Source organism: Elgaria multicarinata, chromosome 7 (genome assembly GCF_023053635.1).
Source record: "Elgaria multicarinata webbii isolate HBS135686 ecotype San Diego chromosome 7, rElgMul1.1.pri, whole genome shotgun sequence".
NCBI lineage: Eukaryota > Metazoa > Chordata > Lepidosauria > Squamata > Anguidae > Elgaria > Elgaria multicarinata.
Window position 1 is genome coordinate 51309326 of NC_086177.1, and position 24973 is coordinate 51334298.

The 24973-nt window shown below is 41.2% G+C and overlaps 2 protein-coding genes across 5 annotated transcripts in view; both read right to left on the reverse strand.

Annotated features, from left to right (window-relative positions):
* IMPA2 (inositol monophosphatase 2) overlaps positions 1-24973 on the reverse strand; it is a 288143-nt gene that overhangs the window by 248285 nt on the left and 14885 nt on the right. For 3 of the 4 annotated variants that reach the window (XM_063130550.1, XM_063130548.1, XM_063130549.1), the window contains exon 8: positions 18299-24662. In XM_063130550.1, the coding sequence (XP_062986620.1) occupies positions 24566-24662 (97 nt within the window). In that variant the 3' untranslated portion in view covers positions 18299-24565. Of the gene's footprint in view, positions 1-18298; positions 24663-24973 lie in introns of those variants that run through there. The other variant, XR_010025658.1, reaches the window with a different exon arrangement.
* Positions 1320-16152, reverse strand: CIDEA (cell death inducing DFFA like effector a). Its single transcript, XM_063129808.1, has 5 exons — positions 16091-16152; positions 12592-12748; positions 8057-8203; positions 6982-7166; positions 1320-1922 (listed from the first exon to the last, which is right to left on the reverse strand). The coding sequence occupies exons 1-5, from the start codon at positions 16132-16134 to the stop codon at positions 1796-1798; spliced, it is 660 nt and encodes a 219-aa protein (XP_062985878.1). The 5' UTR covers positions 16135-16152; the 3' UTR covers positions 1320-1795.

Consider the following 24973-nt stretch of genomic DNA (forward strand, 5'->3'; position numbering starts at 1 on the left):
AGGCCATCAAGTCCAACCCCCTGCTCAATGGACTCATCATGGTAAGCAACCCCTCATCATGGTAAGCAAATCATGGACAGAAGGGCCGTAATTTTAGCTGCTCCCACCTGCAGTGGGAATGATCAGGCTGCATCCTGCCTCATTCTTTATAATTTTGGCTTACAGTTATGTGCAAACTGAGCCACTGTTTATTCAGCTACTAATTTATTTTAATAGGCATTTTACTAGGGAAGATTAGGCCCTTGGTCAAAAGCTAAATATATGAAAGGATCACTTAAAGGATAGAGAAACAGGCTCTACCTTCGCCGCTTAAGAATTGACTTACAGCGTGCAATTTCTACAGCCATTGCTCCTCCCATAACTTTTTCACTTTAAAAAAACAGAGGTAAATGTGCAGTTCCTGTACTTCCTCCAGAACTAGATTTAAAGAAACTTGCTTGGTCCCAGAGCATAACACAAAATATAGCATCTGGGGAGAAAGCAAACTAAAGTTTGATCAACTGATCAGGTGTGCTCCAACCTAAAAGCACCTAAAACCAGTGGTGCTAATCACATCTGTGCATCCAACAGGAGAATCCCTACATTCAGCCTCTACCAAGCTGCAATAACACCTACAGAAGTGTGGCCAGAAAGAGAGGCTGTGGTGGGTTCTAGCGTCAGTTTCCCTTACAGCCCTGCTTTTCTCACTCTTTAAGCCCTGCCTCCTCCCTTCTGTCCCCTAAAGACCCTCCAAGTCCTGTACAGTCACTCCATTTACTTACAGTGGCTGCTTCTCATCTTTGCATGGCCACAGATAGTCTGGATCCTTTTTTGCCAGTCTAGATTCTTTTTTGCCAGACTTGTTAAACATGGTAGTCATTGTACCTTTCCTTAGTGCAAGGTGTATTAGGTCCAAGATGAAGGTGGGGACTGGAGTTACAAGTAGCTGATCTACCTAAAGCACTGCTTTCTTTTGATGTTCTCCTATGCAACAGGAGAGGGTTGGGAGGAGAAGAGGGCATTTGGTGCTTTATCTCAGATGAAAGGTTGCCCAACACAGTCAACTTTTCCCTCCCTCTCAGCTTGGACTCCATGTCTTGTGCTCATGTTGGCAAAGCAGTTTGGGAAAAGGCAAGAGGAAGAAAATTCTTACCCAACAGCTGTGTTTATTCATTAAGCCAAATCCAACAGATACAAATGCTCCCCCCCACTCTGTGGAAAGCAGGTTAATCCTTCGATTTGACCACAGCTATGGCGACAAGTGTGCTTGAACTACTAAGGCAAAGCTAGATGGCTTAACCACAGTGGCAATTTCTGAAAATCAAGGCACAACACTGTCATTTTTAAATACTAGAAACTAGATATTTTATTTACAGGTTAGCAAAAGTGAAAGAGGTTTAAGTGGTAGCTGAAATTAGTGTTACACTTCTACAAGTCACAGACTCCAATCAGAATTTGCTACATGGCTGTTCAGATAGTGATCAACGAAGAGAGCCATCTGTTGATACAAATTGGTAAGTTGCCTGCTTGCCATGCACAGGACTTCATTTTGGAAGTTAATGGCAGAAGAACTGCTCTGCTTAAACACCTTTCACTGTATTAAAAAGACTCCAGTCATATTTACAGTAATGACATCATTATCTTAAATAAAAACCTGAACATGAGAGGAAGGCTACTTTAGTTACACATTGATCATTTGAGTGCCAAGTTAACTTGGGACATTTAATACGTGAAACAGTTAATACATTTAATATTTCCCAAAATGTCATATGTCTGCTGCATAATCAATACTAAATGTCCCTTTTGTTTGATTTAGTCAATGCTTTCTTTCTTTGAGCAGATCTTCTTCATAGTCACCCATTAATTGTAGCACATATGACCCCGTGTAGAGAAGGAGTTGTCCTGTTATTTGCGTAACATGCGACAGAAATCGAAGTATCCTCCTGTGAAGATGACAACATTTAGCTCAATCAGAAATTAGACATATTGCACAAAAGCACACATGTACACACTCTACCCTTTCTAGCTGTGTATGATATTCATAAGCACACACTGGAGCAGCAAAGCTTCCCTCCAATGTATATTTGCTTCCAGATTGTACATAGTCCTGATTTGTCAACAAGGACATTGTAAGGATGCAGCAGCAGCCTTAATCCACATGCTATGGACTGCCATCATGTATTGGGTTGCTTGCCAATACCTCAGTGGGGGATTCCTAGCTGAATCAGGGGTGCTTCCTGAGTTTTACCTTATACTAGTTAAGAAGCCCTATGTACTTTTTCATGAGCAAGGATCATGTAATGTTTACTCTGCCCTGAAATTCCTGTATTGGGCTATTTTAGTAACAAATTGAGATCTTGATTACTGACATAAGTACTGCAATACACTAACTTTGATTCATTACTTTTCTTATCATTTACCAAGTGCCTACTAACTAGGAGCTTACTTGAGCAATTTGATTAACATTTCATGGCCTTGCAGAAATGTACACCATCTCAAAATGTTCTAGGATACGTTTTAGAATACGCTGTCCTGGAACAGTAGCAGTTGTACTCTCCTTGCTTTCTAGTTCAGTACAACTGGAGACATATGGTCATCTCCTGCCATTCAAGCTAAATGTTCTTCTAACCACACATAGCAATTCAAATTGGGACCATTAGACTCTGGCAGGCAGGGGTTAAACCTCCTATTTCTCCCCTGAAATTCACCCACCTACCCAGGGATGAGGACAAAAAGAAAGGTCTCCACTGTGGTCAGTGGAGAATTTTCTTCTTTTTAAATCTGGGGTGTGGGTGTGTGGGTGTGAAATTTTGAGGAAATAATGGATGAGGTGAAGAGGTTTAATCCCCACTCCCAGAGCACTGTGGTTCTGATCTGAATTGGGGCCAAACATGCTTACACAGGAGTAACTAAAACTATTACACAATTACACTATGCAGTATTAGGATAACGTTTAGTTTATTATTATTATTATTATTTATTTATATAGCACCATCAATGTACATGGTGCTGTACAGAGTAAAACAGTAAATAGCAAGACCCTGCCGCATAGGCTTACAATCTAATAAAATCATAGTAAAACAATAAGGAGGGAGAATGCCAACAGGCACAGGGTAGGGTAAGCAGGCACAGGGTAGGGTAGAACTAACAGTATAAAGTCCGCACAACATCAAGTTTTAAAAGCTTTAGGAAAAAGAAAAGTTTTTAGTTGAGCTTTAAAAGCTGCGATTGAACTTGTAGTTCTCAAATGTTCTGGAAGAGCGTTCCAGGCGTAAGGGGCAGCAGACGAAAATGGACGAAGCCGAGCAAGGGAAGGAGAGGCCCTTGGGCAGGCGAGAAACATGGCATCAGAGGAGCGAAGAGCACGAGCGGGGCAATAGTGTGAGATGAGAGAGGAGAGAGTTTGGCTCTCAGAATCTGAAGTAGAATGCTCTGGGAGTAAAAAAGAAAAAAAGAGATGCCCATGTCCTCGGGTGATCATGATAGCAGCCTGATTTTACTTACAAGGCTCATATTTCCCTTTTCTGAACACTAGCAGTCTGCAGAGGACTGGATTTTGAAGTGTTGTCCATGAAAGCACTATGGGTGGATAGTTCTCATATCTAAGGGGATGGCAGCCGAACCGTTTGTGATGAGGCTCCAGCTTGCAGGTTGGGGAATCTCCTGGATCCAGTTTTGTCACTAGAGGATCAAGCAGCCTTTGTGGCATGGCATGCGTTGATCAGCTACAGCTGGTTCTCAAGATGCAGCCAATCTTGGAAAAGGATAGTCTTGCCTTACTCGTCCAACCGGAAGGTTACCAGAGCATGGATTAAGGCAATGCTTAAGGCTCTACATGGGATGCCTTTGAACGTGGCTCAGATGCTTCAATTGGTAGAGTGGTGCTGCCAGAATTTTGAATAAATTATGCTAATTTTGAAATAGCTGCACTGCACCTGTTCACTTCTGAGCCCAATTCAAAGTGATATCAACTTTAAAACCCTAAACGGCTTAAGGTCTAGATACCTGAAGGAGCACCTGTCCCCACATTATTCTGCTCGTGTTCCAAGATCATCTGCTGTTGCCCTTCATGTGCATCCATTGTCTGAGGCCAAACTGGATGTCAACCAAAGGACCTCTTTAGCTATCACACCCAGTTACTGAAGACCCTCCCATAGGAGGTCTGCTTGGCAACAGCATTGTTATCTTTCATGTGTCAAGAAGGGGTTTAAGATTATTAGCAATGCAGTTGAGTTTTGGTCTATTTTTTTATCTCCTGCGTTTAATTCTGTCAATTTACAGTGTAAATTGACAGAATTGTGTTTAGGTACTTCTGATCAGTCGTGGAATTTTGATAAAGGACAATAAGCATGTCAACATAAAAAATCACTAGCTTTAAAATAGTTTCTACCATGCTAAATTGTTCCTTATGTTTATGCAGCAGGCCTAAGTGTGTTTATTTTGTGGTGAAATTCTCTAAGTCAACCGGGCTTGTATTTGTTTGTAGAGGCTGTTAAGTAAATCATTGTTCAAGACAAAGGATTAAGTTGCTCCCTCATATTAGGGCAAGAATACACAGTAGATCAGCCCAGCAGCCTGCCTTAACAACCCCAAAGCTACTTTTTCCTAGAGAAAAGCCACGATCCCAACATGACTATAGGACGATATCAATGTTTGCTATATGCACAAGACGTTTTTTCAATAGTACTTCCGGCTTCACTTACTCATTTGTAAGTCCCACAGCGTCCTGGAAAATTTCTTGCCATTACAAGCAATATTCATTCAGGTCTCATTTAGAAGTTGTGAGCACTACCACCACCTAGTGTCTCAAAGGAGTCGGAAACTTCAAACACCATCAGGTGACACCACAGGGAGGCTTGCCAGCTCCCTCACGTTCAGCTTACCCAAGCTCTTGGGCAGGACACCATTTGTAAGTGGCATCATTTGTAAGTGGCATCATTTGTAAGTGGCATTTGCAAACTATTTGATTGTATCGGTCTGAGAAGTGTTTTGTAGGAGGCATATTGCTTTAATGAAGTAACTTTCTGCTTGTCATTAAGAAATGGTGGATTTAGTATTTCAGCTTTACTCTCCATTAGATGGCAACACTTAAGAATTTATCTTTCAACATTTAGTTTCTATAATCTGCATCATCTATGTATTATTGGTATGGGATCCTTCAAGGACATACATTGAGCCTAGTGCTATTTCATCTGTTCACAAATAATCTTGAGTTAGGAATAAGTGGTGAGGTGGCACCAGATTATTCAGAATGGTAAAGTCAAAGAGATTGTGAAGAGATCCAAAAGCATATCGCCAAACTGGGCAACTAGACAATAAAATGGCCAATGCTGTTCATCGTAAACGAGTGTAAAGTGAGGTATGTTGGGGCAAAAATAAATAGAAATCCTCTCATTTCATATTTATGCTGATGGAGTCTGTGCTGGCAGGGGCTGACCAAGAAAGGGGTCTTGGTTTTGTGAAGAGTTCAATGAAAGAGTTGACCTAGAAAGTGACAGTTGTGAAAGAGCCAAATACTTTGCTAGGGGTCATTAGAGAAAGGACTGGAAATAAGTATTCCAATATGATCATGCTTTTATACAAATCTATGATGCACCCACATGGAATACTGTGTATCTGAACACGTCGCAAAAAGGTTATAGAGCTGGAAAAGTGGCCAAAAAGGGTGACCAAAATAATCAGCTGGAGCAATTCCTCTCCTGTGATGAAAAGTGACAAAGTTTGGAGCACTGCTTAGTTTAGCAAAAAGGCTATGAGAGGGACACAATAGAGGTCTATAAAATTATGCATGGCGTGGAGAGGGAGAGAGAGGTTTGCCCTCTTTTCTCACAATATTAGAACTTGGGACCTTCCGGAGGGAGAGGCGGGTAACAAATAAATATATTATTATTATTATTATTATTATTATTATTATTATTTATATAGCACCATCAATGTACATGGTGCTGTACAGAGTAAAACAGTAAATAGCAAGACTCTGCCGCATAGGCTTACAATCTAATAAAATCATAGTAAAACAATAAGGAGGGGAAGAGAATGCAAACAGGCACAGGGTAGGTTAAGCAGGCACAGGGTAGGGTAAAACTAACAGTATAAAGTCTGCACAACATCAAGTTTTAAAAGCTTTAGGAAAAAGAAAAGTTTTTAGTTGAGCTTTAAAAGCTGCGATTGAAGTTGTAGTTCTCAAATGTTCTGGAAGAGCGTTCCAGGCGTAAGGGGCAGCAGAAGAAAATGGACGGAGCCGAGCAAGGGAAGTAGAGGCCCTTGGGCAGGCGAGAAACATGGCATCAGAGGAGCTAAGAGCACGAGCGGGGCAATAGTGTGAGATGAGAGAGGAGAGATAGGAAGGAGCTAGACCGTGAAAAGCTTTGAAGGTTAACAGGAGAAGGTTAACCTTTGAAAGTTAACAGGATGATATTATCAACATCATCATCCAATGAAGCAGAATGGTGTTCAGGACAGACAAAAGTATTTACACAGCTCATAGTAAACCATGGAGTATTTACACAGCTCATAGTAAACCATGGAGTTAACTATCACAAAACATGGTGAAAACCACCAATCTAGAGGGTTCGAAAACAGGATAAGGTTATCAATGGCTACTAGGCTAAGCACTACCTTCCAGGATCAGAGGACGCATGTTTCTGAATGCCAGTAGTTTAGGAATGGCAGGAGAGAGAGCTATTTCCCTCATGTCAAGCTTGTGAGCTTCCCATATGCATCCAGCTGATTACTGTAAAAAACTAGATGCTGGACTACACAGGTCTTTCTTTCTGATTCAGCAGGGCTCTTATGAACTTTAGATTGCTTAAGGTCAGAAGGAGATCGCTTTAATGTATCTTATATGCATCTACTGACTTCCATAAGTCCTTCTTGTAGCCATGTTTTGCTAGATTTCTGACTATGCTAGTCAAAGTAAAAGAGAATTAGCAATGGTTTCTGTTACAACATCCCAGCTTATTTTGCTTGTATGCCACATTGTTACTAGAAACGTATCCTTACCTTAGTATAGTCTTTGCTCCCATACACCTGATGTCATAGGACACAGAATAGATTTCATAGAAGGTAGCTTTGATGTTTAGACACCCAATGAAGTCCTTAGGATTCAGTTTGTACAAGTCAAAGGTGATATTTGCTACCCCCATTTTCTTTGGCTGCTGTACTGTTGCAATACCATAGTTTGGCCCCTAGATCAGAGGAAAGAAAAACATGCATGGAACATTAAGCTTGTACCACCTGCATTTGTCCAGTAATCCTGGAGAATTCGCTCCAATAGATGTAAATGGCAGGTATTTGGTACAGAGATGCAGAACTGAAAGTTATGTGATGTTATACTGAATGGTTGAAACATTGATTTTATTATTAAAAATGCATTGCCATGATTGAGAACAGCAGTGATCACCAGCCATTGAACGGCGACTAATCTAAAACATAAACTTCTAATTAAGCTTAAAATTCCTTGGAAGTTCATTACTGGAATCCAGTACTGGAATCTAGTTTTTCTGTGAGGGAAATATTGTTCTTGCCAAATACCAGGTGAATGGTGGCTCTTTTATATAGAGCACCATGGAAGGAGGAGACATAGAAATCTCACACGACTTAAGGACAGGAGAAGATGTTAAAGAATTGGACATTGCTACTTCTTCCAGCATGGGCTGGGAAGAGTTTGGGAAAGGACTATGGACCTGTGAGCCAAGGATAAGGATGCTGTACTTGCCATACCATGAAAGCCTGAACTTCAGGAACCAATTTGAATGAGCCAGAATTAAGAAAGGAGGCAAGGTAGACCCTGTGCTAAGCTGTTCTGAGAACACTTCATTGGAACTCAAGAACATTCTGTTGACACAAGGTCTTAATTCTCTTCCCAGCCTATGTGGGTAGAAGTGTTAAAAGCTGCCACTGCAGGTAGCCAGTGAAGCCCGGAAATATCTTGGGCCTAGCTCAGGTCTTCCTTCTGTTGAGAGGTAGCTTGCAATAGCAGACATTAGGTCTAGCTAAAGCTGCATCCCAACTCAAATGCAGGCAGATGTACTAAGCTTGTTGTTTTTTGTAATCCACTTTAGAGAGCAACACTTACTGGCTTCCATTTCTGTCCCCTCTCGAGCAGCATGAAGCGTGTGTTACTTCCCAGGGATTGGAAGAAGTCTTCTGTATCCACCACTGTGCCATCTTCCTCCAGAACTAGTGTTATCAGTCCAGCAGTAATCATTAAGGCATCCAAGGTCTAAAATAAAGGCCCTATGATGAAAGCAGCCCCATCTTGCACCCTCCCAAAATATATTTTACATATACATCCTCATTATTCAGCAGCTATACCACTGACGCATTGTAAATAACTTAGCTAGCAAAGATTAAGTTATATTATCACCAAACATGAAGCCAAATGCTTTTGAAAGAAAATTGTTTTGGAAGTCAGAGATGCTCGGTGTCCCCAACTTGTGAAACGTTATGGACAAGTTGTTCCAGCCACTCCAAAACAGACCTTCACTAAGTCAAAATCACATCCTCCCCATGAAGGCGCTACTAGTACCAACAGGAAAGCATCCACTGGAGCTAATGGAGAGTTTCCTCCCAAAGCAAGTAATAGCTCTAAGAAGGGGCAAGTTTGGAGAATGACAATAGCACAGTTGTAGAGCACTTCATGAATCTGTGGCATCTCCAGCAACAAGCAGAAAAAAGAGGGGGGGGACAACACAACGCAGATGCGAAAAGTGAGACAAGCTTAAAGATAACTTCTTATCTTTAATAAAAAAAATATTTTCTTCAGTGCGCTCTATGCGTTTCAGATAAAAAAAAATCCTTCCTCAGGAGCTACAAATAAAAGATAAATACAAAATAAGTGCTAATGAAGGGCAACACCCATGCCTATAAGACATTAAACTTGCTTTCACAAAATTAATAACATTGTACAAACATACCCACACAGATGGACTGACCTGAAGTAACACGAGCTGTTAAAATATCTCACAAAGAATCCTCAGCTTTTTTCGGGCGTCCCCATTGAGATCTACGTTATCTAGAAAACTCCTACTCATGCTGAGCTGTCAAAATGAGTTGATAAGCTCTTAAATTAGCTCTAAGAGCAGTCCACAGCTGTGATTGTATTGTATTGAATCTTGAAGAGCCTGCTTGCACTTAGCTATAGCTGCTGCTATTCTTAAAGGGTGTTAATCACCTGCTGCACAGAATGTTAGATGTTTCTTCCCATGAATCCTGTTTTATTATTTGTATGTAGCAAATTCTAAAGAGTAATTTAGTCCCCTTTGTGCCAAACCTTTCACCTTTTCAATAGCCCAAAACAATGTGCACTCAGGTCCATGTTTCTTATCCAAAAAGTGTTTAAGCAGGGGAACCTTCTGATGTCTCAGGTTATAAAGATGTTCAACTATCCTTATTTTTATTGGCCTAGATTTTTTTCCTACATAGCTCTTCTTGCAGGGTCAGGTAATGATGTAAATAATCCCTGCGGTGTTACAACTGAGAAAATCTATAATTTGTATAGAATTTCTATTGTTAGGATGAGCGAATGAATGAACCTTTTTTGGTAAATTTACAATATACACATCAGCCACATGGATGATGCCCTTGGGCCCGGGGTAATTTTAACACAGTGGGCTGAGATGTGGTTTGCCTATATCTTGTATTAGCCAGTCTTTCAGATTTTTAGTTCTCTTGAATGTCACCACAGGCCTCGTTGTTAAACCTGGCACATCTTGTAATCTTTTGGTGACTGGATTGAAAGGCAAAATACATGAGATATGATTATTTACCACTCTTTGGGTGTGTGTGTGTGTGTGTGTGCGTGCGTGCAAGAGGCTTTCACTGTTATAATTATCAGCCTTAAACATGGCTGTTTCAATGATCTTCTGTGGGTAACCTCTCTTCTCAAAAGTGTTTTGTTAGGGCCTGTGATAATTGAATGAAGTCTTGACTTTTAGAACAGTTATGTTTAATCTGTAAAATCTACTGTATGGTAGATATAGGATGAAAATCTGACTGTATGGTAGATATAGGATGATAACTATCATATTTCATTCAGGAAAGTTTTTCTCCATGTAGATTTTTTAAATATTGTAGTGGTGAGGCCTTGAGCTTATTTTTTCACAACAATAGCTAGAAAAAATATATTCTGATAGGCTAATCCATCCCATGGCCATACCTTTGTGAATTAATTTCAGATGATGGGTCATAGGCTAATCCATCCCATGGCCATACCTTTGTGAATGAATTGCAGATGATGGGTCATAGGCTAATCCATCCCATGGCCATACCTTTGTGAATGAATTGCAGATGATGGATCATGTGCAATCAGCTTATATGATGCCTCAACTTGTAACTAACGTCTTACCTCTGTCTCATAATCACTATGATTTTGAATTATTATTGCCCCTCCCTTATCTGCCTCTTTAATAACAATATCCATGTTGCTCATGTCAGGCATCCATTTTCTGTCTGGTCATATTCTGCCATGTTCTATGTGTTACTGGTTCTAAACTATCAAGGAGTTGTAATATTCTTCATTCATACAGTTGGATAGCTGGATCTATGGGTCCTGGTGGTATAAAATTCAAGGGGGTCCTGAACTTTGATTGTACTCTTATCATTGTTGTGCCTTGACTCTGGAAATAATGTTTCAATTTGATATTGTGAAAAAAATGGAATGGATGAAACCGTGTCAGGACTATATTATATTTAGGAATGGGGACAAAGGGGAGACCTTTGTCCAACACCTGTTCTTTTAAATCTGAAAGGTGTTTTCTAGATAACGTAGATCTCGGGGATGCCTGAAAAAAGCTGTGGATTCTTTGTTAGATATTTTAACAGCTCGTGTTACTTCACATCAGTCCATCTGTGTGGGTATGTTTGTACAACGTTATTAATTTTTTATCTGAAATGCATAGAGCGTACTGAAGAAAATATTTTTTTTAATTAAAGATGAGAATTTTTACCAACACCAGAGCTTGTCTCACTTTGCTCATCTCCAGCTACAGCCAGGAAACATCACAGTCTGAAACACTGGAGAGCTACCACAAGTCAATGTAGATCAGCCTTCTCTAACCAGGCGCTGTCCAGATGTGCCAGACTACAACTTGCATCATTCTCCAGCCAGTGGGCATATTGAACTGGATGTTGGGAGTTGAAGCCCATCACATCTGGAGTGCACCAGGTTGGGGAAGGCCTTGAGTCCCCAGATGTTGGACTATGCCTCCCATCATCCCTGATCATTGGCCATGCTGTCTGAAGATGTGCACATTCATTGCAAGCAATAAAGGTCACATCAAGTTTGGTCCTGTGGAGTGGCATTCAAGCCCACTGATTTTAAAGAAGCCATGCTGCCAGGAAAAGGCACATCAGCAAGACTTGTAGAGGCAGTTGACATTTTCTCCCACCCCCATATATGAAGAGAGCTGACCTCTTATTATCTGAAGTACCTGAACAAGTTTACATTTGCACACCATAGGATTCCCAGAATTCTCCTGTCCAGGCACTGACCACAGCCAGATCTGCTTAGCTTCAACACATGGGAACACAGGAAGCTGCCTTATACAGAGTCAGACCATTGGTCTATCTAGCCCAGTATTGTGGACACTGCCTGAGAGAGGCCCTAGGATTTCAGGCAAGATTCTTTCCAGCCCTACCTGGAGATACCCAGGAACTTCTGCATGCAAAGCATGTGCTCTACCAGCTGTGCTACAACCCCTTTCATGTGCTTTCAAACTATGCTCTGGAGCACTTGGTGGAGTGACTTCATGCCCTCCCCTACTTCTCTAATCTGGTCTAGCCATGACAGTTGAGAGACACCATATACCAGGTGATGGCAGACTTTAGGTTTACAGGATTTACTTTGTTTACTTAGAACCCCAGGCCCACCAACTGAAGTCAGGGGCAAAATAGTTAGTGACTAAGGCATATACTGAGAACCAAGGAATAGGGTGCCTCTGACTACATGCTCAGCCTAAGAACTTGGGCTTAGTACCGGAATCAGGCTCAGAAGTCTCTTCACACAAAAAACCACTCCTGGTTTTCACTCAAGCATTTTTTCTTAGCGACTTTATTTAAGGGGGATTTTTTTTAGCTGTTGCTAATATTCAACACATGGGAATCAGAATCCCTTGATGATCTAATGCAAAATACCTAGAGTTTTACCTTCTGCCTACATCTGCCCTACACTTTGGCTTTCTGCAAGCAAGTGGACTTGTGGGAAGTTCTCCACAATTCTGCTTTACTTGCTAAACGGAAGATGCATCTTTAGCATCTACTACTGCTATATCGCCACAGCTGAAGCAAATAATACAGCTAGATTCAAAACTGGTTCTGTATATGATGCTGGCTTAGGATCTGAGAGCCCCGCATGGGCACACCAGCAATCCTGATACAGATCGCTCGTCCCCTGCTGCTACAATGCAGGCTGTGGGATCCACATGTGGGCCCCCGTGGACCAGCATTTGGTCACTGAGCCATGGTTTTGGCACCCTTGCTCTGGAGAGTCTGGGAAGAGACCTTTCCAGCCATTTGTCTGGGCTCAAGAGCAGAGAGGCTATTTTTCTTCATACCATTTTGGGACAAGAAATTCAGGCAAATTCAGGCTTATGCTTTCGAAGGGAGGCATACCTTAGCCATGAACTCCTGCAGACTGCTGGCAACAACTCCTCTCCGGCTGCTTCTGTCATGGTTACAAACACGGAAGGGCCGTGCTACAGGTGGAAGGGGAGCAAACAGGGTCTGTCTTGTTACTGACCCTACCGATGCTCCCACAGATACTAGAGATCTAGAAGAGAAAAGAGTTCTTTAGTTCAATATGCCTATTGTATAGCAAAACCTTAAATTAAGAAAGCTGTATTTAATACTCAGCAGTACCATGCAAACAGTTTAAGCCAGCCGACAGTTTTTCTCAGATGTAGAGCAAATGATGCTGTTCTAAATGCATAGTTTCTTACAGGCTAAAGTAAGTGATATTAAACCTGTGGGGAAGAGTGTTTTGATCCAACACTCATGTGGCTGTTTTGGTCTCTAGTACCAACTCTTTTGATCTGCAGCCTACGTATTCAAGGGAAGTTAATCTGTAGTGAACCTTAAGATCCTTGCCAATACCCACTTTTGGTTTAAAAGGGAAATGCTTCTCTCAGGTTTTCATATATTGGCTTCGCCTTTTGGACCTAATGCCTACTGAATGCCAAGACTAGAATGGCCTGGCATGATGCTTCTTGCTCTTCAATTCCCTATATCTGCAAGAGTCACATCCCTCTTTGCAGAGTGAGATGGAGATAACAGTTTGGATACAATATCCAGTACAACTGAATGGTTATTAATGGTTATTGCCAATTGTGTTTTATTCTTGCTGACCGGTCACATTTTCCCCATTTGAACCAATTTGTATGGCATTACTTTATACTTTTGTCTATTTCCTGTAAACCTAGGGTGCATATGAAAAGGAGGACAGGGCTCCTGTATCTTTAACAGTTGCATAGAAAAGGGAATTTCAGCAGGTGTCATTTGTATATATGGAGAACCTGGTGAAATTTCCTCTTCATCAGAACAGTTAAAGCTGCAGGTGCCCTGCCCTCTTTTAAATCTGTTTGCTCTAATATAGCTCCTGCACTTTAACTGTTGTGATGAAGAGGGAATTTCACCAGGTTCTCTATATATACAAATGACACCTGCTGAAATTCCCTTTTCTATGCAACTGTTAAAGATACAGGAGCCCTGTCCTCCTTTTCATATGGTCACCCTATGTAAACCTAGTGTAGTGATCTGAGTTGCAGTATATTGCATTATAATAGATACTATTTAAATACCCTACAAATAATTGACCCACTGTATAGAACAGTGGTGTGCAGTTTGCCAGCAGGAGGCCTACTTACTTGTAAGTAGACATTTGGGATGCTATTTGAACATCCTTGCTAAGCAATTGATTTCTGCTTATTTCTGAGTAGACTTGAAGCCTTGTCCTGTTTACCTTTAAGTATGAAATGGTAATTCACATTTAGCCCTGCCCACAGATGGAACATGGCCCCTGATACCTTTCTCATTTTGTAAATCACTGTTTTGAACCCAAATAAAGAAGGTAATGGAGGGCAGCACTTTGCTTTGCCACACCAACCTCACAGTTAAAAAAAATCTTAAGAAATAAAACAAAAACCTGGAGAGGCAGGAAGCCTGGTGGATATGATGTTGTAAGTCTGGGGTCTCTAAGTAAGCCCAGTGAGTCCAATAGGGCAAACTGTCATGTATACCTAAGACTGCAGCTCTATAATGCAATAACCTTATTAGCAACTCTCACTACAAGGACCATATTAGCCTTCAGCCAACATATGTGTAGCTTTTGTAGGTTTCTGTGAAAATTCCATTGCTGAAATAGTATTTCTGCACTACATTCAGGGAAGTTCTACAATGTACAATGGCAGAATTCCACTAACTTAATGGTTATTTACTCAAGGCTTACAGAACAGAGGGGTTTGCACAAACTTCAGTATAGTTCGAACTATAAAAGGTGCCTACCTAATTCAGTTAATGTTGGGACTAGTTCATGTGACATGGCTTTGTTTCTCTGGAGGGTTCACAGCTTTAAGCAAAAAATATATATAAACACATTAGAAGATTAACTGTGGCCAGAGTTATCAGTGGAGAAAAGCCAGACAGATGTCAAAACCACAGATTAGAGCCCATATGGCATGAAGTCTTACAACTGAACTAGTCAGAGAGCTTTAAGTAGTGTTTTGAATTATTCAAGACTCCAGTATTAAGCAAATATGTGTTGTGTTGTTTGGTTTTTAAGTTCTTAGGGTTGAAAGGGTTCTAAATTTTGTCTTGAGAATATTCAACTAAAAGGATGCAATTAAAAAAATGAAATAAAAACAGGCATTCCCAGCTTTTTATTTCATCTAGTGTGCGAATATAAAAATCCTACATTGAATACCTGTTGCAGCCACTGTCACATTAACCTTCACCAAGCATCGTAACAGGACAAAGGCTCAAAACCACTTTAAGGTTAACGTGCAAAATAATGCCATGCCCCCCCCCCCCCCAATATTCAACAGCTTCCAAACCTATTTCAAGGGCTGAACAGCTTTTTAAAAGCCTAGTTCACACCAAGCCTCTCTTCAGCTGTACTCACAAATCAGTTTCACCAATAAGAGGCTGTTTTTACGTAAACGAAGGAAGTAGCGAAGCCTCATACTATGAGATACTCGCAGAAATACGGGAGTTTAGGTTAAGAACTAACAGTGCAGTGAGCTGGTTGGTCTTTCCTCACCGGGCTGGCAGTCACGTTATCCTACGAGCACAAGCATCCCATCATATGAGCTCAGGTGGCTCACATTCATTTTTATACCGCCCAATAGCCGAAGCTCTCTGGGCGGTTCACACATGGGTCTCTCCCCCCCCCCCCCCAATAATAAATCTAGGTATTCTAGCAAAATCGCTAGTTCTTTTGACAGCAGAGGCTACCTCGGAAAAAAAGCTACTTAAAACAACAGCACGAAGAGAAGCTATCGCCTAGACAAAGGCATAGCAACAGCGGCTGGTAGTAGTTACACATCAGGCAACGAACGCCGACCTCTCGCCTACAACAGGCAAAGAAGTTCCGCCCGGATTGAACGAGGAGCGCCGGCCGGTCAGGATTTCCCAGCTCAGAAGTAGGGGCGGGGAGAGGAAGACAAAGAAGCCATCTGGCCGCTAGGGACGAAGGATGCTTCCCGGGGTGGGGATTCCAGACCCTGCCGGGGGAAAGGGGGGCAGGCGAGGGTCGCTCGAGCTCGGAGCCCACCGACCCGACGCACCTTCCTTAACAACGCGTAAAGACCCAAACAGGCAGAGCTGTAGAGGTGAGTCTAGCCGCGATGTCGTCTTTCCATTTTCCAGTGTGGATCTTAAAAGCAACCCCGGCCCCGGGCTATGGGTGCGATCCGGCTCGGGCCTCCTGAACCTACTCTAGAGTAGAAACGTAAACTAAACAACAACAACAAACCCTGTAGCTGCTAGACACGTATTTCAACGCATGTCGGTTTCTGCTCTTGCACCCCAGCTCGACATTGTGGTTCTTATTGCTGAGTCAATAGCCATGGGTGGGCCCGGGTCGTCTCCAGAAGCCGGCGGCTAGAAGGTCACTCACCGGAACAAAATCGCGGCGTAATCTCGGGCGCTCTCCACCGCCATACTACACCGCGAGCTGGTGCTCGCTTACGACTTCCCAAGCAGCAATAGAGCCTCACCCGCCGCTCCCCCTTATGAGGAGACGCTCCGCTCGGACCCGCCCCTCAAGGCTGCCCCGCCTCCGCTGGGAGGGCCAGAGCAAGAGCGCCCAGCCGTCAGACCCCCGAGGGCGGGCCGAGCGGAGCACGCCGCCTGTCCGTGTAGAGGATGTTGCCACCCGTCTCGCGGGGTTGGGGGCGGCGTACGGCCGCTCAATCGCGGGTGTCCGGGGACAGAGAGGGCGCCCCCACCAAATTCTAAATGTACTATTTTTATTTTAATGTATAGACACATGGGTCTAGTACATCCTCTAGTCAGCACTAGGTCTACAGTGAAACCACACACACTCAGAAGTAAGCGCCATTGAATTCAGTGGGGGCTTACTCTCAGGTAAGTGACAATTGCAGCTTTAGAGCAATCTCTAAGGGCTATTTCTTCCGCATATCTTCTAGACAAATGCTAGGAGTTGTAGAACTTTTTTTCTATCTAAACATACACTGGATTTGCATCCTTAGAACACTTGAAGTGAGAGAATAGGAACAGACTCCACTGCTAGGGCTGGACTGTCTGTGCTGTTTGAGTTGAGGGAGACTTTGGATGGTCTCTAGCCCAAACCCTTGCTCAATGCAGCTACAGCATCCTTGACAGGTTGCCAGGATAATTTGAAATCTTGGTTGTCTTCTGTGGTCTTAGCTGTCCCATCCAGCTTTGTGTCATCTGCGGATTTGATAAGCATTGGTTTTTCTCCTTTATTCAAGTCATTTATAAAAATGATGAACAGCACAGGGCCTAGGCCAGAGCCCAGAAGCATGCTACTTGTGACTTTCCTTGAGGTTGATGGAAAGTCATTAGTTTTATTTTTATTTATTATTGCAGAACCATTGGATCCACCTAACAGTAGTGTAATTCAGCCTGCATTTTACTGTTTTGACATCAAGGATATGAGAAATGTTGTCAAATGCTTTACTAAAATCAAGATATACTATGTCCACAGCATTCCTATGAACTACAGAACTAGTAAGTTATCAAAAACAGATAGAAGATTGGTCTGGACATCTGTGTATATTTGCAAATAAACACACCTTTCTTTCAAAACTCCACATACAGGTCCAGTGTTCTCACATTCAAAAGGAAAATGGGTACTTTGTGACCTTCCATTGCTCAGAGAAGCAGGAGTGTAAAACAGATTTATGCCCTGCTCGCAGGTCCACTAAAAGAACTGCTTCCATCAGTGGGACATATTGTTGGATACCATTCAACATCTCTTGTTATGGGATGTGCAGCGATGGCATTTGAAAATGGACACAAAATGATAGGGTTTCAGTGGGTTCTCTAATGCTTCTGGACCAGAAAGGACTTGTTCTACCAACAACCTTGTGAAATGGTTTTGTTTCTACCTGTTATTATAGAAGATTTATAATAACATGTTGTAACTTCCAGAAATGGTTTACTGGGTCAGGGAGGAGGGCCAGTAATGTAACCAGTTTCCAGCCATTCAGTGCTATCATCAGCTGGCTTGGTTTTGTATTTAAATGGTATGTATATCTTAGCAGAAGTTAGTTTGTTGATCTCTACAAAAGAGCTTTCTAAGTCTAAATCTGATAAAAGACTTGTATATTATATTTCAACAGCTTATATATGATAGCCCAGCTTCTTTTTTCTTCTAGCTATGTATGATCTCTCTCTTGCTGGGTTATGCTTTCTTAGTAATGTTCAGTGCTTGGACTTACATTTTATTAACTAAAAGCAGTCACATCAAGTTGTGAGTTTAAGCAGACCAAGGTAACATAATCCATATCCTTCAGCTATTTTTCCTTTTAAAATTGTGCATTGGTCTGCTTTCTACCCATACAGGAAGAAATGTTTATTCCCCCGCCTGCAGTGCCCTTTTAGGATGCCTAATTGGTTAAATAAAAAAAGGTAAAGCAAAGCATAAGGGTTTCAGTGACACCATCTGGTTACTAACATAATGACAATAGAGCTATTGCTACGAACATGTCCTTCTAAAAATTATTTCCACCCTCCTTTCTGTATGAACAAAGTAATTTTCTCTTAAGTAAATAAAACTGACACCGAGTACTAAATAAAATGTTTAATAGAAGTTGTATGAATAGAAGACTCACAAAAATATTCAGTGGAAAGACTGGAAATCAGTGTAATTATTACCTTTCCCACAGACCCAACCAACTGAGCATAAGCTTGACCAGTAATTAAAAGATTCATCAAGGCATGTTAAATTCACTGACAGAGAAATTGACTAGTACTGAATTCCCACATTCCCATCCCCTGTACTATATAACATGATGTTGTAAATACTCAAAGTATTAGACAGTAAAATGTTATCATTTCCATCTCCACTGAGAAAACAAATGGCTGATTCCCACAGAGGATAACACTGATTTGCAAGAGTTTGCCAGAATACCTTATCAAACAACAGATACAGGTGTGCAATAATAATATCTCAACCTAACTAGAACACTTGATCAATGACAGTCATCCTTGCATTAAAAAGATATTCCCCTTTTTACACACTGCATTGCAATTGTAATATGACTGACCACTGTTTAAAGTTTATGTCACTTGTCAGTACTTTCAGCATTTAATTTCCTTCTTTCATTGTTTACATTTCTCTCCATCACCACCAATATATGTCTTATATGTAAATCTGAAACTCACTCTAACAACTCCATGCATCTGAGGAAATGGGCTTTAGTTCATGAAAGCTTATGCCAGAATATATTTGTTAGCATTTTAAGGTGCTATGAGACACTTTGTTGTTTTGGCTGCAATAGACTAACATGGCTATCCTCTGGAAATAGATACAAAATCAGAATTCATTGTAACTTTCTTTTACAGCTCAAGTCCAGGTGCCCTACTCTACAACTTCAGAATACATTTGACAGATGTATTGGCCAAGAAATAGAATACTTGTTTGGTAAACTTTTTGAATCTTCCCCCGACCACATACGTACTTAAGTCCAGCTATTCACTTTTTAAAAATGTGCAACATGAGCATTGATTCAATTAAATGCACATTCTCCCCCTCTTCCTAAAAATTAGAATATTAAAGCACATACACACACTCTGGGTCAGGGAGGAGAGCCAGTAATGTAACCAGTTTCCAGCCATTCAGTGCTATCATCAGCTGGCTTCTGCTGTAAATACGAAGAACCTGTTTCTTCTGTGCTTGTGTCAGAAGAAAAGACTATACATCTAAACAAAACATGGCAAGTGGTCTTCAGTAGTCTTCCTGCTCAAAGTTATATACATCAGTACCCATACTGTGGCTGGGATCCAGCCACAGTATGCACATCATGGTTGGGGACCTCCCAGTTTTCATTTTAACAGTGAATACTTTACAAAGAGAACAAAAGCCTCAGTACATTCTAAGGCTGAAGTTTTTCACAGTACTTCACAAATTAAAGTCCTAATGAATACTTGAAAGACGCTGATAACCATAAACAAAAACATGATGTAGACAAGACCTCTATTAAAGTAAGTGACATTAGAAAACAACTGTGTTCAGGGTTACACTTGTAAGCTTTCCGTTGAATAACACACCTGCTAACAAGTCAAGTCATTTCAGATCTGTATGCATAATGTTTTGGGGGAATAAAACAAATTTCCGCAAAGATAAACTGTTTTACATGTAGTATTAATAGTTTAGCACTGTTAAGTTGCAAACATAAGGGATAAATAAATATTGGATGCAATCACTAAAATACAGTGTGGCCACACGTAATCCAAATGATGTGGAGAGTAAGACGTAGTCTTATAGACTTGCCAGAACGGGTATCCTTGGAGATTAGTATCTTCAACATCCCAACACATTTAAGGTAACTGGAATATCCAGCTGAACTCAGTAAAACTTGCTTCTAAGTAAATGTCCAGACTATGTTGCATTTCTTGTTTGCTGCACAGGTTGGACCATTTAAAAAAATGATCTGCCCTGTTTTGGTAGAGCAAGGAAAGAACCCTGCCTGAAACTGTCATACTGGGCTAGATTGACCAATGGTCTGACTCAGTATAAGGCAGCTTCCTACGTCCCTAACTTGATCAATATTACAGAAATTATCATTTTTAGTTGTGAGTGAAAACAAAATAAGTACAAGCACTTTGCTGTGGCTGTCACAAACTGCCAGAGCAGTTTTCTGATTATATAGCTAGCTGCAGGTTGGACACTTACATTTATTTAGCTGGCCTATTTTGTTTTGTAGCTATAGTCCAGCACTCTGCCTTAAACTGTGGCAGACCAGATGTCCCATGAAAGTTCAAAAGCAATGACAGCAAATTATCCCTTTTTATTTGTCCCTGCACTTGGGAACCAAAGGTAAGTTAGAAACTATTTCAGGTGGCAGCAAATGGCCAAAGCTCACAAAATTGAAGGAACTAATTCCTCAACTGAGGATACTTCTTGTAGCTAGTAGGTTTAAATAAAACCAGATCACAGCTGTGAGCTGTAGATTTACAGAATGTCTGGTTTGGCCTCTATTCCTAAGTACTACATATAAGATTGCAAACTTAAAAAAACACGCAGTTTGACCTTAAGATATTGAGCTACAAATCAGGAAAATCCTTTTTGAATCTTGCATCTGCCATGAATTCACTTGTTGCCTTTAGGCAAGTCATACTCTCTCGGCTTCAGCACCCCCACCTCCCAATCTGGAATATAAGGACAACTTTGACTTTAGTAGGTTGTTGCAACATGTACAAATGATGTATGAGGAAGTGCTTTGAACATTCTGAAGTGCTATATAAGTAAGTATTATTACATCAACAGTGATTAAAAAATACACAAATTCTCAACTTTAAATATTTGTGCAATGGCAGTGTATCATCATGGTTTATGGCTGTTTCCTAATGGTTTATTGGCACATCAGTTTGTTGTTTTAGAACTTTTACATGTTCTAGCTGCCACAGCCAACATATTCCTTCTTAACTAAGGTCCCTGCATCTAAATGACCACAGAATGGGAAGAAATTAGGCAGCAATAGATCTTTCAGTCATAAAGGTTGCATTCATGAGAATGGATATAATCTGTTGGTGTTTCCCCCCACTGCCCCATACCTGGCAAATGAACAGAAGCATCAGTCAGCAGAGGAGCTGGCAGTATTTTGAGCCAGAAAGTAAGTTACTAGGACCAGTGTTCAAGTATAGCATGAGTATTTAAGCACTGGGACAATTAGGTTTAAAGTTTGTCCCCTCCCACCTTGCTAAAACACAAGAGACTACACTGAAATCAAAAGTGTGACTCATTTTGAAACCAACGAGGTCATCAACATATGAAAATCATTTCAGTTTGTTGAATCTGCACTCTTAGGGCCTTTCTGCATAACTGGCTTAAATGCTTTCTTGTTGTGGACATTCATCAAGATTTCACTTCTGCTAGAGATACCAGATTTTCCCAGCACTCAAGTCACAACTCTTTGTACTTGGGAAAATGAGGTATTTCACACAGACAACACATTCATTGCCATTTCTATGTGGAATAGGACTGAGGGAGCGACTCACAGGCACCTGGTTATTTTTGTAATGCAATTAATAATAAATGACAATCCTCCCATTTTATGGCCAAATTTTAGTGAACCACTTCACAAAATAAAATGATTATTTCCAAGGAGGCTTAGCTCCCAAGCTGGAGCTATATGACACAAGCAGTACCTTCAAAGACATCACCATAAACAAAAACACGATAGCAGCAAGGTTAACACGCTGCAGGGGTGCCGTATCATTAAAAACCCTTCATTTAAGGTATTAGTTTATAACATTTGCATGCCGCTTTTTCAACTCATACATTGGCATTCCCAAAGCAACATACAGAATTAACTTATTCATATTCTTTGTACCCTCCTTTTTCTCCACTGAAGACACAGCTAGGAAAAAAATCCTCAGAAAATACTTTTATCTGCTTAGCAAAGGGAGGGTTTATATTTTTTTGGGAGAAAAGTAAAAGGAAATTTCTAGCCCGAGATTTACATATTGGGGCAACTGGCTCAGTCTTAAATCCCAATCCTGAGCAGAATACATTTACTTAAAGGTATCATTAGTTTGAATGGCACTTACCTCCAGTGTCTTTAGGATTGGGGAATGTTCATGAAAAGCAGACTGTGTAAATCAGGAGTTATGTCTAGTATCTGCATAGAATACTAAAAATCATCAGGATTACATTGCTAAAGTGGAGAACTACAATTTTATGTCAGTTCTATGGCCCAGCTCTCACAAAGAGCAGAGGAGGTAAACCTTGTAAGGGAAAGTGGGTAGACCGCGTTGGATAGAAGACACATGGGTGATGTAGTGGGGAAGGGAGGATTTTAGCTAGTTTTTATGATGTACTAAAAGTTAAGACAATTGGCCTTGGTCGACACCTGGAGATGGGAGAGAGACAGATAGCTGGGCTTGGCGCCAGGACGCAGGACCTTATCTGCCAAATAGCCTTGAGTGATCACCCGGGCAGAGAGAGGTGCGAAGAGGAGGCAAAGAACAAAGCCCCAGAAGGGAGGAGGGACTGAGCAGGGAAGAAAGGGTATGAGATGGGACCCTCCCCAAATGCCTGGTGTGCCAGCTTCTCTCAAGGAGGAAAGTAAGAACTATGATGGGAAGGCCAGGCCGGGTGTGAGTATTAAGCACCGTTAAGTTTTATTGTTTTAAACCATTACTGGGTTCTGTGTTATGCATGCTTGGATGCTAATCTTTTAGTTGTTCTCCCCATGTATTAACCCTACCCTTAGTCTGATTAAAGTCTTATACCTCACTTGGTGAGCTTCTGGCGTCTTTGTCTTGGCCCATGCTAAATCCAGTAGGAGCAGGCCGGAGAACGCTGCCCTTACCTTCACAAACCTTTCTTAGACAATGGCTCAGTTCGGATGACACATTAGTCAACAGTAGACTACTTAATAACCATTGCTTAAATAGTCCCTCATTGACTATTGTGTTGTCTGTTGGGCAAAAACCATGCCATAGCTGGTTATTTCCAAAAAATAACCAACAGAGAGTTGTTTTTCTGCACAACCATTGGTTATTGTGTCATGTGGCAGGCTCCATTGATTATTTCCCCTGCCGGCAGAGTCGTGACGCAAGAGCGGCAGAAACCCCAGCCGCTCTAGACCAGTGAGGCTCCATCAGCAGGGGAAATAATTCCTTGCCAGCAAGTGTTTGGGGACCCCTGATCGTGCCATCCCTGGGTGGGGTGGCGCCATCCTCAGTTCCTCCCGCACTTCCCAGGACGGGCACATGCTGTCCCTGGGTGGGGCGCCACTGGTTGCGGCACCCCATGTATTCCCAGGGATGTGCACTTTTTCTACTCAAGGATTTGATCCCATGGTTCTCACTACAACTGAATGGGTGCAGCTGCCAGAAGAACATTGTGCCACCATTTTCAGTATATTGGTTGGATGTCTCCTTTCAGTACTTTGAATACATCTGCCATTGTGTGAGCCACAAAAAATTACTCAGATAATACTAGCACTCAGCAGTGCAAGTCTCTCCTTGCATTCAATATACCCTCATAGAATTCCTTCCTCCCACAGTAATGCCTCAAGTACGGCAGTGACCAGAATAGCTATTGCACTCTTTAGCTGATGACATCGGATGATATACTACATACCAAGCTAGCTTTATGCTAACTGCTAATTAGCTAAAGCCATCACACGCCTGTATCATAGTGTCCTCTCAAATCTTTCAGGTCATTTCTAAAAACTCTGCTAAGATTATGTTCTGCTGCTTGAAACAAGCTAAATAATTTTGAATGCTAGAAAAATACAGCTTTTCATCTGATCAGCACTAATAGTATAAATTTGCATTACTACTCACAGAATAATATGCCATTCAAGGATATGTACCATTACCACACTTGTGTGTACCATATAAATGAATGTAAGTATCTGAAGTTGTATTCAATGTACGTACTTCAAAATTTAGAAAAAGAGTAACAACATTTTTTCTCGGTTGGAGGAGGGTACTTTAGGCACACATTTTAAAATTTCTCATCCCTTGCTGTGGGGGAAAAAACCCAATTTACCTGAGATCTGTATAAATAAAGTTTTGTTCTAGTTGCATGTGGTAACAAAAAATGCCCCCCTGTTTCAGTCTCAAAGAGGCAAGAAACACACTCACTCTGGGATGCCTGTGACATTAAAAAGCATAGCTGAAATAAATTCTCATTAAAAATGGACCAAGAAGCTTACAAAAATTAAAAAGTTTCCCTTCACCTTCCTATAATACAAGTAAAACCGTTTCATAATACCTTTGTTATATAGACTGTACAAACACACACACACACACCTAAACCATTTATCCTATAAATAGTCCATCTTGAAGGAACAGAAGTAGTTTCAAAAGGGCCGGTTTTGTGTAATTTTCAGAAATACTTAAGTCTGTTCAATTCTCATCATCTCGTCTATAGTGAATAGTCTGTATTTCCTGAGCTATGAATGTGGCCATTTCCTGGGTACCTGCTGCAACGACACGACATGACATAAGGTCTAGAGGTCCACCTATGAAAGGAGAAGAATTTCAATTAAAAAACCTAAGATTCAAAAGTAATGTGAGACCCTCCCTCTCTGTGACAAAGACTCAAATAATTCTTTGTATCAGATGAAGTTCCCGCATTTCATTGGGATATATGAACAAGCGAAACTTACTGGAGCATACCCACTTTCCCCCTATGATAAGGAAGAACAACCCACTGCAAAATTAAGCATTAGTGCTGGTTGCAAGATTATAGGAATCATTGTAATAGCAAGGTTTTTAATACTGTTCATTTAAGCTACAGAATACAGAAAAAACAACCCTTGCAATCGGTCTT

Bases quoted from the DNA above. Each gene is read 5' to 3' on its own strand.
- CIDEA (XM_063129808.1), bottom strand. From the start codon at position 16,134: ATGGCGGTGGAGAGCGCCCGAGATTACGCCGCGATTTTGTTCCG. The intron at 12,749-16,090 runs GTGAGTGACCTT...TTTCTCTTCTAG, and splicing joins TACGCCGCGATTTTGTTCCG to ATCTCTAGTATCTGTGGGAG. The intron at 1,923-6,981 runs GTAAGGATACGT...TCATCTTCACAG, and splicing joins GGAGCAAAGACTATACTAAG to GAGGATACTTCGATTTCTGT.